The 12,788-nt window shown below is 49.0% G+C and overlaps 1 protein-coding gene across 1 annotated transcript in view; it reads left to right on the top strand.

Annotated features, from left to right (window-relative positions):
• The window catches only part of LOC142365643 (netrin receptor DCC), a 678,995-nt gene that overhangs the window by 606,091 nt on the left and 60,116 nt on the right, over window positions 1-12,788 (top strand). The window contains exon 21 of the mRNA XM_075446652.1: window positions 5,283-5,315. Within this exon, the coding sequence (XP_075302767.1) occupies window positions 5,283-5,315 (33 nt within the window). The remainder of the gene's footprint in view (window positions 1-5,282; window positions 5,316-12,788) is intronic.

Genomic DNA, 12,788 nt, shown 5'->3' with positions numbered 1-12,788 from the left:
AGCGACAGGACAAGGGGCAACGGGCACAAACTGAAGCAGAGGAAGCTCCAGCTGAACACGAGGAAGAACTTCTTCCCTCTGAGGGTGACGGAGCCCTGGCCCAGGCTGCCCAGGGAGGTTGTGGAGTCTCCTTCTCTGGAGATATTCAAGCCCCGCCTGGACAAGGTCCTCTACAGCCTACTGTAGGTGACCCTGCTTGGGCAGGGGGTTGGACTGGGTGACCCACAGAGGTCCCTTCCAACCCCTACCATTCTATGATTCTGTGAAATTCAGACTCAAACCTGTGCCTTGAGAGGCATGGAATTAGCGTTCACACTAATTGTGTTCCTAATTGAGCCTCTTTAAGCAATTAGAAGTGACTCCGTTTAACGCGAGCTGTACCAAAGCCAGGCAGGATGACTGCAGGGAAGAGGTGACACGTGGCCCCGCGCCGTCGCCTTTGGGCGGTGGGTTGGTTTGGCGAGAGCTTGTGTTTGAGCTGGTCTTTCAGCAAACCTTCGTGTGAACAGCAAATCCCATTCAGGCTGGGAGTGAAAAGCCTCATACGACAGTTTTCATGAATTAGCAAGAGTCATTAAAAAAAAATGAAAAATATTCTCAATTTGTTCTGAGCTGATCACCACCTCCCCAAGTTTGCAGGACTTCCTCGTCCAAGTCATGTTTGGCTTGGACTGAGTTCTTGGTAGGATCCTGATGGCTCGTTCTCCGCTGCCGTGCGATGTGAAGAGATGGCGCTTTGCGGGCGCTCCATCTCCGTCGGGCGGATGGTGCCAAATTAATTTCACGCTCACGATTTGTGCCAAGCAGCAGCAGTCTATTAGACCGGGTTTGAAATGACTCAAGGCATCAAAATGCAATAACGGCAGACTAATGAGATATGAAGAGATATAGAGACCCAGATAGCTAACTAAACCACAAGATTAATGCACTTGATAGCGCCTACTTTGTAATGTTTACACAAAGTACCGTAAAACTCATTTGGGGAATGAATTCTAGATCAGACAGCATCAACAGATACCAAATAGATGATTTTATACATTTGTTACGTCTTGTAATAGCCTACAAGGACTCCGTATTATACCCTGCCATGAATACTTCATGATATCCACCCTAAATATGTCACGTTCAATACTATTCAACCGGTTTTTTGACAAATCTGCCCCTACGTTGGAGGTGAAAAGACTTTCTGAAGTCTGGAGCGCGTTCTGAATTATGCAGAAATGTTGGTTTCCTGCCCTTAATGATTATTAACCGAAGATGTGTATGTGCCATACGGTAATGCACGCTCTGACGGCAAATCTGTGTCGTGATCAGAGGGAGTTGTAAACCACGAGGAACTAAACAAGCATCAAAGATCAATGAAGTCACCCACTGTCTCGTTTCCTGTATTACAGCCCATAAAGCTCCTCCAAGGAAGGCAAGCCATTACTCGGGGTGTAATTGCAGTGTGGATATTTGTAGCGACTTTCCTTTACTAATGAAAATGTACCGATCTGTGAGAAAGAGATATGTTTAGTAGTAAATAACGCCACCACGGAGCAATGAGTTTATATTCTTCCACCGCCGCTCCGCTGATGATAATATACAGGCAAACGGGCAAACCCTTAGCTTACGTAAATTGTCGTTGCACCCTGAACTTCAATCAACCTACGACAGTTTGCATCAGTCGAGGATCTGCTTTTTTTATGCTCCGGCTGGTTAAATTTGTCGCTGAAAGCGTGGAGAGTCGGATACACACATTCTTAGGGACCTGGAACAGAGGGATAAAATGGGATTGAACATCCCACCTTTTTTATTGTTCTATAATTTGGGCCAAAACTGGAGGTTGTTACTAGGATTTTTCTTACTCCTTACCAAGTCTGGATGACTTTGGGCTACAAGGATGATGAGGGGACTGGAGCATCTCTCCTACGAGGAGAGGCTGAGGGAGCTGGGCTTGTTCAGCCTGGAGGAGAGAAGGCTGAGAGGGGACCTTAGAAATGCTTATAAATATCTGCAGGGTGGGTGTCAGGAGGATGGGGCCAGACTCTTCTCAGTGGTGCCCAGCGACAGGACAAGGGGCAATGGGCACAAACTGAAACAGAGGAAGAACTGAAGATGAGGAAGAACTTCTTCCCTCTGAGGGTGACGGAGCCCTGGCCCAGGCTGCCCAGGGAGGCTGTGGAGTCTCCTTCTCTGGAGATATTCCAGCCCCGCCTGGACGCGGTGCTGTGCAGCCTGCTCTGGGTGACCCTGCTTGGGCAGGGGGTTGGGCTGGGTGACCCACAGAGGGCCCTTCCAACCCCAACCATGCTGTGATTCTGTGACTTTAGTAAATATTATGTGTACGCATGTATGTATACGTATATATGGAAGAGAAGCAGAGAGTGCTCAAATAGTGGTGTCTTTCACAGTGTATGGTCATGGATTTCCCCTGAAGTTAAATTCCAGCTCTCGATGTGACATTATTTTTATGGCGTACAATTTTCAGAAATTAAGTTGCAGAAGCAGATAAATAGCCTGAAATTTATTTGCAACGGCCCGTTGCGATGTGCCAGCTAAAGAGTGTGTGAATGACCCGGTGATAGCCAGAGGAAGGAGGATTTCCTCCATCTTTTAAGTAACTTGTCAGCGATTCTTTTTTGCATCTGTTACAGAAAGAAGCAAATCTCAGAACCGCGCTTGCTGAATGTTGCTTCCCAAACAGACATTCCTTGTGCACTGAGCTCCTGTAATTGCAGAAAATTAGGGAGTAGTATTCTGCTGATCGGAATCGCAGAAAATCTAATAGCAAGATGGAAAAAATGAAATAAATGGAAAAAAGATGCCTGTTAACGTACCTATAACCATAATGTCGGGCATGAATAAAACACTGGATCGGGTGTTTTTTTAGAGGGAAAAGTGGACAGGAGGAGAGAGAGGGAGGAAGAAGCCACGGGCTGAGTGTCATAACAACCTTCCCAGCTATTCCCATCGTGCTAAGACCAGCAAGCAGAACCATCCGTGGGCTTTCTGCAGGGCGCCAGGTCCCGAGATGCCACCGTAGCATTTCTGAAAGAGCCCGGCGATGGCTGCGGGGTCCCCGCCGTGACCCTCCCCTTGCCCAGGGTGCTGTGGGGCGGCATTTCTAGCCCTGCAGTGCCCTCTAACGCTGCCTGGGCGTCGTGGTTTGGCAGCGCATCCCTGTCCATAACCGGCACCCGTCGCGACACCCGCGACATGTCGGGAGCGGGTAGTTACCCGCCGGGGGATGCGGCAGTGATGGCACCGCGGTGTCGCGGGTTTCGCCTCCACCATCCCCCGGAGAAGCCGAGCGATGCCAGGGCAGCGTGGAGGTGGCATCAGCACCCGGACGGAGGTGGTGGTGGGCACGAGGAAGTTCTCGCGTTTTCAGGAATGCCTTTGTCCTAAAGGAAAGGCGATGAGCCCGGGTATGGCTCCGCGGGGAAGCGTGTGCTCACAGGTTTCTCGGACGTTTTGCTCCGTGTACCCCGCTTCTCTGCATCCAAGTCAAAAAGTGGAGGCGGGGGGGAAATTAACTTAGGGTTTGGGAGTCATCAGAGGAGCTACTCCCCTCCTGCTACAGGCGTGGGGCTGGTAGATGCGCCTGTAAATGTGAATTACTGCTAGCTCAGTACCCCCATTTGTTCCTAGCACGAGGCGGGTCTGGAATATCTCCAGAGAAGGAGACTCCACAACCTCCCTGGGCAGCCTGTTCCAGGGCTCTGTCACCCTCAGAGGGAAGAAGTTCTTCCTCGTGTTCAGCTGGAGCTTCCTCTGCTTCAGTTTGTGGCCGTTGCCCCTTGTCCTGTCGCTGGGCACCACTGGAAAGAGTCTGGCCCCATCCTCCTGACACCCACCCTGCAGATATTTGTAAGCATTTCTAAGGTCCCCTCTCAGCCTTCTCTTCTTGATAAGGTCCTCTACAGCCTACTGCAGGTGACCCTGCTTGGGCAGGGGGTTGGACTGGGTGACCCACAGAGGTCCCTTCCAACCCCTACCATTCTGTGATGCCACGCTCTAGAGGAGGTTTTGCGGTGGCTTTAGCAGCAAGGGGAGCAGCGTGCTCTGCGCCTGCAGGCAGGGGTTATGAGACTTCCAGAGTCACGTGCTAAATCACTTCTTTCTCCCCCAGTTTCCTGTACTTAAGGTTCCTGCATAATTTATTAAGCAGAGGACTGGATAATGCGCTACGATGGTAGCTGCTTATGAATCTGAGGAAAGTTTAATTCCCTCAGCCGTATCATAAATAGTCAGAAGCTGTAGCCGTGCAGGAAAGCTTTTAATATATGTATTGAATTTGGAAGTCTTGTCTGGTGCACTTCAGAGCACGCTGTCTTTTATGGTTATTATGCAAAAACGTGTAAATAGTTTTAAACCCCTTTGTCAAAAGCTGAAACAATGATAATATCAGTCAGACTGAGCTTTCAACTGGTAGGTGATTTGACTGTAATTATTCAAAGAAGCAGCGTCTCTCTCTCTTTCCCTCCTTGCTTAGTTAAACTTCCTGGATCATCAGCAGAGGACTACGAGGATGAGGAGGGGACTGGAGCATCTCTCCTACGAGGAGAGGCTGAGGGAGCTGGGCTTGTTCAGCCTGGAGAAGAGAAGGCTGAGAGGGGACCTTAGAAATGCCTCTAAATATCTGCAGGGTGGGGGTCAGGAGGATGGGGCCAAGCTCTTTGCAGTGGTGCCCAGTGACAGGACAAGGGGCAACGGGCACAAACTGAAGCAGAGGAAGTTCCATTTGAACAGGAGGAAGAACTTCTTCCCTCTGAGGGTGACGGAGCCCTGGCCCAGGCTGCCCAGGGAGGTTGTGGAGTCTCCTCTGGAGATATTCAAGCCCCACCTGGACGCGGTGCTGTGCAGCCTGCTGTGGGTGACCCTGCTTGGGCAGGGGGTTGGACTGGGTGACCCACAGAGGTCCCTTCCAACCCCGACCATTCTGTGATTATGTAAGAGAACAAGAGAATGAGAAAATGCTGTGCTAAAGGTTTCACATCTGGAAGAACTTGGTGAAAGTATCTGGCAGGAGGCATTGTTCAACCTGTGCTCAGAGTTCCAGGACCATCTGGATGATACTTTTGGTCCGAATGGTTTAGTTTTAGGCAGTCCTGTGAGGAGCAGGGTGTTGGGCTCCAGGGTCCTCACGGATCCCATCCGACTTGAGATGTTCTGTGATTCTATGATTCTGTGTTTGTCCTCTCAGTCCTCCAGGATCTCTCTGAAAAAAGGGAATGGTAAAACTCATCCCATGACGTGGAGCCCTCAGCCTCTAATGACATTGTCTCTCTCTCTTGCAGTCGAGCATCCCGACAAAATGGCCAACGACCAAGGTACGGTGCCCTCAGTCTGTCGCCTGTTCTACCGGGGTGGGGGCCGCGCTTCTCACCTGGGCTGCACACCTGGGGAGGCAGGCGCCGGCGTGATAATTAATCTGGTTAATGAAGTTCTGCTCGGCCGAGGCTGCTGCTTTGGTGGGGAAGATGTAAATTTTCGGGCGAGGAAATTGTTTTGTCTCTTTTCTGAAGGACCAATTAAAATGTCAAGCTTCTTTGTATGAAATAAATTTTTAGTCTCTCCGCTGCACTTCTGAATAATTCACATGAAGTATAATTAAGCTCAGCATAATTTCCAGCCTCCTCTTGCACCCTTTTGTGGGTTATAGATTAAAGTTCAAAAGCCTCGCGGTGAGAAATCACAAAGCATCTTTCCTCTCAAAACAGCAGCTCCTGTTTAATAATAGCAAAGTTGAGTCAACTTTTCAAGGCATTATCATTGCGTTTTCCAAATATGAATATATGTCTGATTAGTCACAGTTCCTCTGCTCCTATCTCCTTTCAAACACTTGCAAAGTCTCTTGCCAGGGTATTTTTTCCTTTTTTTACCTTAGACCTATTTATTCCCAAGTATTTCTTTCAGTTACAGTGAGAGCGTTGTCCATTTATGAGACATCTGCCCAAGGAAAGAGTCACGGTGACGTCCGGTAAAGTCCGACCTGATCTTGGGAGGTTTATTGGGATTTGAGCTCTCACTTCACGTTAGTTTAAAAGGCAAAGTGAGGTGTAAACCTCAAATCCCTGTTTTCACTTAACAGCTACTGTCTTACCCCAGTGTAATGAGTGGAGTTAACCTGCAATAGATAATTCCTAGGGAAGACGAGAAAGCATTACTTAGAAGATCAAAGTCAACTGTAGGCCCCTTCATAGGTTTAATTTTGACCTGGAGCATCCCTGGAGGTAACCCAGAGCATATTTCTTCCCTAGGATTTTACTTTGTACCATGCAGAGTCTCACAGCAAGAGAGACCCGCTCGCAGGCAGCGGTGGAAATTCACCCTCTGATTTCAGCATATGATTTGCTGAAAGGAGCAGAAGTATACAAATGATAAAATTAAAAGCTGGTTTGGCTCAGAATGACTTTTCTCACCACGGCACGCACGAATTGAAAATGTCGGATTTGAATAGATAAAAAACTGTTTTTAAAGGGTAAATGTGTTCGGTTACAAAGAAGCCTGGAAGCAAATTGTCAGTATATTTTTCTCAAATTAGCGTTGGAAATGTTTTCGGGCAGTTTTGGAAAACCCAGCAGAAGCTTCAGCACAAGGTATCAGCTGGGAAGCAGGACTGAAAAAGCATCAGGTTCAGTTTAAAAATAAAGGGGGGGGGAAAAAAAGTCAAAAAGTCGGGCTTGATGGAAAGCACAGTTGGTGTTTGAGCTCGTCCCTGGGCACGCTGCTCCGTTTCCGCGGCCCTGTGTGGTTGCATGGCCGTACCGTAGGGCTGTTATTTAACCTACCTCAAAATACTGCAGAAAAAGAGAGCTCTGGGTCCAGGGGGATTTTCCTTTGGTGCATCGTGTTCCTGTCTGGGAACGCTGTGCCCCTTGCTAGGGTTTTCCTCGCGATGGAAAAACTGCTACCAGCATAGTTCGTTGTGTTTGTAAAGCCTGAGCGGAGTTTGCAGATCTGTGGGTGTCAGGAGGATGGGGCCAAACTCTTCTCAGTGGTGCCCAGCGACAGGACAAGGGGCAATGGGCACAAACTGAAGCAGAGGAACCTCCAGCTGAAGATGAGGAAGAACTTCTTCCCTCTGAGGGTGACAGAGCCCTGGCCCAGGCTGCCCAGGGAAGTTGTGGAGTCTCCTTCTCTGGAGATATTCAAGCCCCGCCTGGACGTGGTCCTGTGCAGCCTGCTCTGGGTGACGTGGGATTGCAGCCGGAGCCTGGGAATTCCCAGTGGCTTCAGGTACAACGGGGACTTTTGATTTTAATTGAGTCAAATAGCTTACAACATGGAATGTGGTTAGTGTGTCTTTAGCGGGCGACAGGCACGCAGAGCGGGAGTTAGACACGGTCGGTCACTCCTGGTACGTAAATACTGCCTTTGGGCCGGGGTAGCTGAAACACGCTGCGTTTTCATTCCTTAGTACTGTGGTATACAAGGTGGAGAAACTCTCAGCTTTTCGTTCTATCTTCCGTAGGCTTGTTGATATCTAAATTCAGTCTCCATTTTTACGTGACCTCAGTGATGAGTTTTACTCAGTTTCCATCTTTCCAGCCTTGTTCAACTTCTTCATCAATGACCTGGATGAAGAGTTAGAATGTACCCTCAGCAAGTTTGCTGATGACACTAAACTGGGAGGTGTGGTAGACACACCAGGAGGCAGGTGTCCAGACAGGACAAGGGGCAATGGGCACAAACTGAAGCAGAGGAAGTTCCTTTTGAACTTGAGGAAGAATTTCTTCCCTCTGAGGGTGATGGAGCCCTGGCCCAGGCTGCCCAGGGAGGCTGTGGAGTCTCCTTCTCTGGAGATAGACATCCGCCTGGACGCGGTGCTGTGCAGCCTGCTGTGGGTGACCCTGCTTGGGCAGGGGGTTGGGCTGGGTGACCCACAGAGGTCCCTGCCAACCCCGAACATTCTGTGATTCTGTGATTTACGTGACCTCAGTGATGAATTTTACTCAGTTTCCATCTTTACGTGACCTCAGTGATGAGTTTTACGGAGGTTAAGCCTGATGTTTTCACTTGCCTTTATGGGATCTTTAGGCAGCTCTGTTAAAGGCAAATCGATGGGGCTGGGTCTCACTGTAACTGTGCTCCAAGCCCAAGCGTGGAGACAAAGAAAGCCAAAGTCTCTAAAAGCTCATTTGCTTTAGAAATCAAGGCTAATTCTTTAATCGTCCTGAACCAATGCCTGCTGGAGTCGGTGGAAGCCTTTTAAATTGCTCTGTGCTTTGGACAAGGCCCTTAGGGCCACGTCTGCCACAAATGCGATTCTTATTGAGTGACATGAATTAACCCTGGTAGGTCATCTGTCTCGAACTCCAGCTCGTGGTTCCCGAGTTTGGCAAGCAGAATCGACTTACGTGGCAGCAAAGCACTGTTGGAGGGTGGGGGAGATGCGAGGGGGTTTGGGCAGAGATACCGAGATTTCAAGGGCAGGAGGTGGTCGAGTTTTGAAGATCCCAGATGTGGGGTCAGCTAGAAGGGATGGTACCACTGCTTCCATCCTTAGGTGCAAAAGAGGAGATGGGGAGGAGAGTTTAAGGAGAACTTCAGAGGTTTCTTGGTCAGGACAAATGTGCTCCCAGTTGCTGCAGCTCCTTGGGAGAGCAGAAACCAGCCACTGCAAGAAGGGGCTACCACTGAGAAGACGAAGGAGGCAGGAGATACCTCCATGACTTCATGCTTGCCTACAAGTGATGGACAGAGTTGAGCCCGGCCCAGCCCGTCCTATGGAAGCTTTGGTCCACAGCCATCTGGCAGAGAACGAGAAATCCTGTTGATGAAACGCAAATAGTGCTCCCAGGGCAGGAGGTGGTCGAGCTTCGAAGATCCCAGATGTGGGGTCAGCTAGAAGGGACGGTAGCACTGCTTCCATCCTTAGGTGCAAAAGAGGAGATGGGGAGGAGAGTTTAAGGAGAACTTCAGAGGTTTCTTGGTCAGGACAAATGTGCTCCCAGTTGCTGCAACTCCTTGGGAGAGCAGAAACCAGCCGCTGCAAGAAGGGGCTACCGCTGAGAAGAGGAAGGAGGCAGGAGATACCTCCGTGACTTCATTCTTGCCTACGGGTGATGGACAGAGTTGAGCCCAGCCCAGCCCATCCTATGGAAGCTGTGGTCCACAGCCATCTGGCAGAGAACAAGAAATCCTGTTGATGAAACGCAAATAGTGCTCCCAGGGCAGGAGGTGGTCGAGCTTTGAAGATCCCAGATGCGGGGTCAGCTAGAAGGGATGGTACCACTGCTTCCATCCTTAGGTGCAAAAGAGGAGATGGGGAGGAGAGTTTAAGGAGAACTTCAGAGGTTTCTTGGTCAGGACAAATGTGCTCCCAGTTGCTGCAGCTCCTTGGGAGAGCAGAAACCAGCCGCTGCAAGAAGGGGCTATCGCTGAGAAGAGGAAGAAGGCAGGAGGTACCTCCGTGACTTCATTCTTGCCTACGGGTGATGGACAGAGTTGAGCCCAGCCCAGCCCATCCTATGGAAGCTGTGGTCCACAGCCATCTGGCAGAGAACAAGAAATCCTGTTGATGAAAAGCAAATAGTGCTCCCAGAGCAGGAGGTGGTCGAGCTTTGAAGATCCCAGATGCGGGGTCAGCTAGAAGGGACGGTACCGCTGCTTCCATCCTTAGGTGCAAAAGAGGAGATGGGGAGGAGAGTTTAAGGAGAACTTCAGAGGTTTCTTGGTCAGGACAAATGTGCTCCCTGTTGCTGCAGCTCCTTGGGAGAGCAGAAACCAGCCGCTGCAAGAAGGGGCTACCACTGAGAAGAGGAAGGAGGCAGGAGATACCTCCGTGACTTCATTCTTGCCTACGGGTGATGGATAGAGTTGAGCCCAGCCCAGCCCGTCCTATGGAAGCTGTGGTCCACAGCCATCTGGCAGAGAACGAGAAATCCTGTTGATGAAAAGCAAATAGTGCTCCCAGGGTGCAAACGCTGTTACCCGAAGGGCAAAGAGAGGACCTTCACCATCCAGAGAATCAAAGCACGCGTTTCCCAAGAGAGCCCTGAAATGGGCAGTGGGTGCCAAGCCTGTAAACCTGTCGGCTTCCTTTCGGGTTTTTATTTTGCCTGTCTGCACCTGGTAGAGCACGGCATATTGAAAGGTAGTAAAAATGGTAATACAAAAATAAGAATAAAATTACCATTTCAGATGCTCAAGAGAGCATTTTTTTTGTCACGAACCTTATGCGTGTGGGACAAGGCAAGCTGTGGTAGAGGCTTCCTGGAGTCTAAAAAACTCTCTATTTATGATTTTCATGTGAATTATAGAGAGGCAGACTGGGCAAAGAAGAGATTAATTCTTTGTGTTTTATCTTGCCCCCGTTTCCATTTCATAAATCAATATTAAATTCTTTAGTCCGTGCTTTGTCAGTATAGGACTTGTCAACACTTCTGTGTTGCCATCGGAATTAGATCTCTGCAAGAGCAAAAAAAGCTGATTTCTGCTTTTGGACTACAAATGTTTTATAACTTCCCCTGTAAATTTTGATGAAAGGAAACATGCACAGTTTTGAACAAAGGTTTCTCCTTATCTTAGGAAATTTCGATACGTTTTGCTTGTTCAGTTGTTTGCTGAAAACGTACCTCCCATGAAATGGGTCATATCAGCTCTCTAGATCAATGCGTGTATCGTTATGAAAAACTGTTACATATGGAATATAGGTAAGATTTTTTTGTCTAATGTGACATTACCCTTTTTAAACCTTAAACTGGATAGTTACAAGTTCAGATTTAATGTTGACTGCCATGGTGAGGCTAGTGGGAGGTCTCCTCTTCCCCATGGCCGGAGCAGGGCCCATGACCATACTCAGGCTCGATAAAAAGCACATGGAGAAGATCATCCTAGACAGAAATCCACAGCTTTTGTTTCCAAATCCCGAGGAAAACGGTGATCTGCATCGTTTTGCATACAGTCCGGAGGCGCATGGAAGGGTTTCCAAGTGATGCTGGGGGACTTTGCCTCTCCTGAGCAGGGGATGAGCGCTGGTGCTTGACCAGATACCTGCTATTTCACGCCTTGGTGCTCTGCATCTCGTGAGTCATCAGAGCACCACTTGGTTCAGCTTTCAGAGCGAGAGGGCTTGAAGCGCAGTCTAGCCGTGCGTGGAATTTGGCTTTCTGCAGTTCAACCTTTGCCATGTTGGATTATTGCGGGCGCGTTGCCGTTCGCCCATTTGAAACCTTCCCTGGCTTGTTTTTCTGCATATGCTTTGCTGCGTGAAAACATCTACATCTGGTACATCTACAGCCTGGTATCAGCCCCAGAACAGCCACATCATCTCATACCGTGACTGCAGAAGGCATCAAGTTTGCCTCTTTTTTTTTCTGTTAAAGCTTTTGATGGCTCCGGGCTTTTGGTTCTGAAGCCGTTTTGCAAACTCTCAGCGTAGCGGGAGCGAAAGGATGAGCAGTTCAGATCTTTTTCAAAAAGCTGCTTCCTAAACAAATAACTCAGTGGTCTGTAACGCTCTTCACTAGAGAAAAAAAATTAGTATCCCATTTATCAGAATAAACCATTCTGGGGGAAAAAAAAAAAGGCGCTGTTTGAACTCTGTCATCAGGCGATGTTTCCCAAGCAAGTGTAGGAACTTTCACAGAATCACAGAATGGTTGGGGTTGGCAGGGACCTCTGTGGGTCACCCAGTCCAACCCCCCTGCCGAAGCAGGGTCACCCACAGCAGGCTGTAGAGGACCTTGTCCAGGCAGGTCTTGAACATCTCCAGAGAAGGAGATGCTGTGATTCTGTGATTCTTTCTTAAGGTCCAAATAATGGAAGGCATCTCAGATGGCAAAGCATGCTTGAAATTTAAAGACCTGTTGTTCCTGGCTGCGTTTTCTGCTACCTTGAGGCGTAGTTGAGACAACTGTCTGTGGATGGGCTTGAAGCGGAGAGACCAGAGAGTCAACAGGTATTGTGGTATCTGTTGGCCTCATCTTGCATTTCTTTCCAAGAAGGCGGCCACTTGACGCTTGCTGATCAGCAAATTTGCGAGCACCCCTGCCCTCGCCGAGCTCTTCAGCTGTCACCAGCACTACGTGGGTGTCTCCTTCGTTATCAGGTGCTGACCATAGATGGGAAGAAGACACAAGTCCTCCCGCTCTGACTTGTTTAAATGCTGATGGATGCAGAACCTCAGCGCTGAAAGTTATTATTGTACATCCCAGAGTCTGCCGTGTAGTGTAGTCAGTGGGGAGAGGTGGGCACCTTCAAAAACCAGCTTTTCCCATCAGTTCTGGTTGTGAGGTTTCCTTCTCTTATCACTGACCAACGAGGGAACTTGTGGATGGCCATGCACATGGAGATGGATCTTCACCTTGGTGCTGTCTGGATGTGGGAATCCGTGATGTGGCCATACAGCATTGCCCATCTCTTGCTGGTCCGTCTTCGAGGATGAAGAACATCCTCTGGAGCGATATTGAACTGTGTAACATGTATTACCCAACCTTTCTCTCTTCTGAGTTGAATTTCTACCTTCCCAGGAGATGATACCCAATTGGAACAAGGTGTTTTCTTCTTCTCAGATGCCTTTGTGTCTGCTCTAGGCAGAAGCTCCCGTTGCCTCTTTCTTTTCAGCCATCCTCCTTACTCTACTTTTACTCTGCTCTGTCTGAGCTTCCTTATTCAACCAGGTTTCTAGGAAGGCTGCAGGTCTAGCAGCGAGCTAGAGCTGCCCACCCAAAGGCAACTTGCTCTCTTCTGCTTCATCCTGGAGCAGGTTTCCAAGTGCTCAGTGCCATAACTACCTTACATAGGGAGCTCAGCTTTTCCATGGAAACAGAAGAGCAGCTTTTCTGATGGCACGGTAC

The sequence above is a fragment of the Opisthocomus hoazin genome, chromosome W (assembly GCF_030867145.1).
Source record: "Opisthocomus hoazin isolate bOpiHoa1 chromosome W, bOpiHoa1.hap1, whole genome shotgun sequence".
In the NCBI taxonomy this organism is placed as follows: Eukaryota; Metazoa; Chordata; class Aves; order Opisthocomiformes; family Opisthocomidae; genus Opisthocomus; species Opisthocomus hoazin.
The sequence above is the reverse complement of the archived record's forward strand: the minus strand, read 5'-3'. Positions and strand labels throughout refer to the sequence as shown.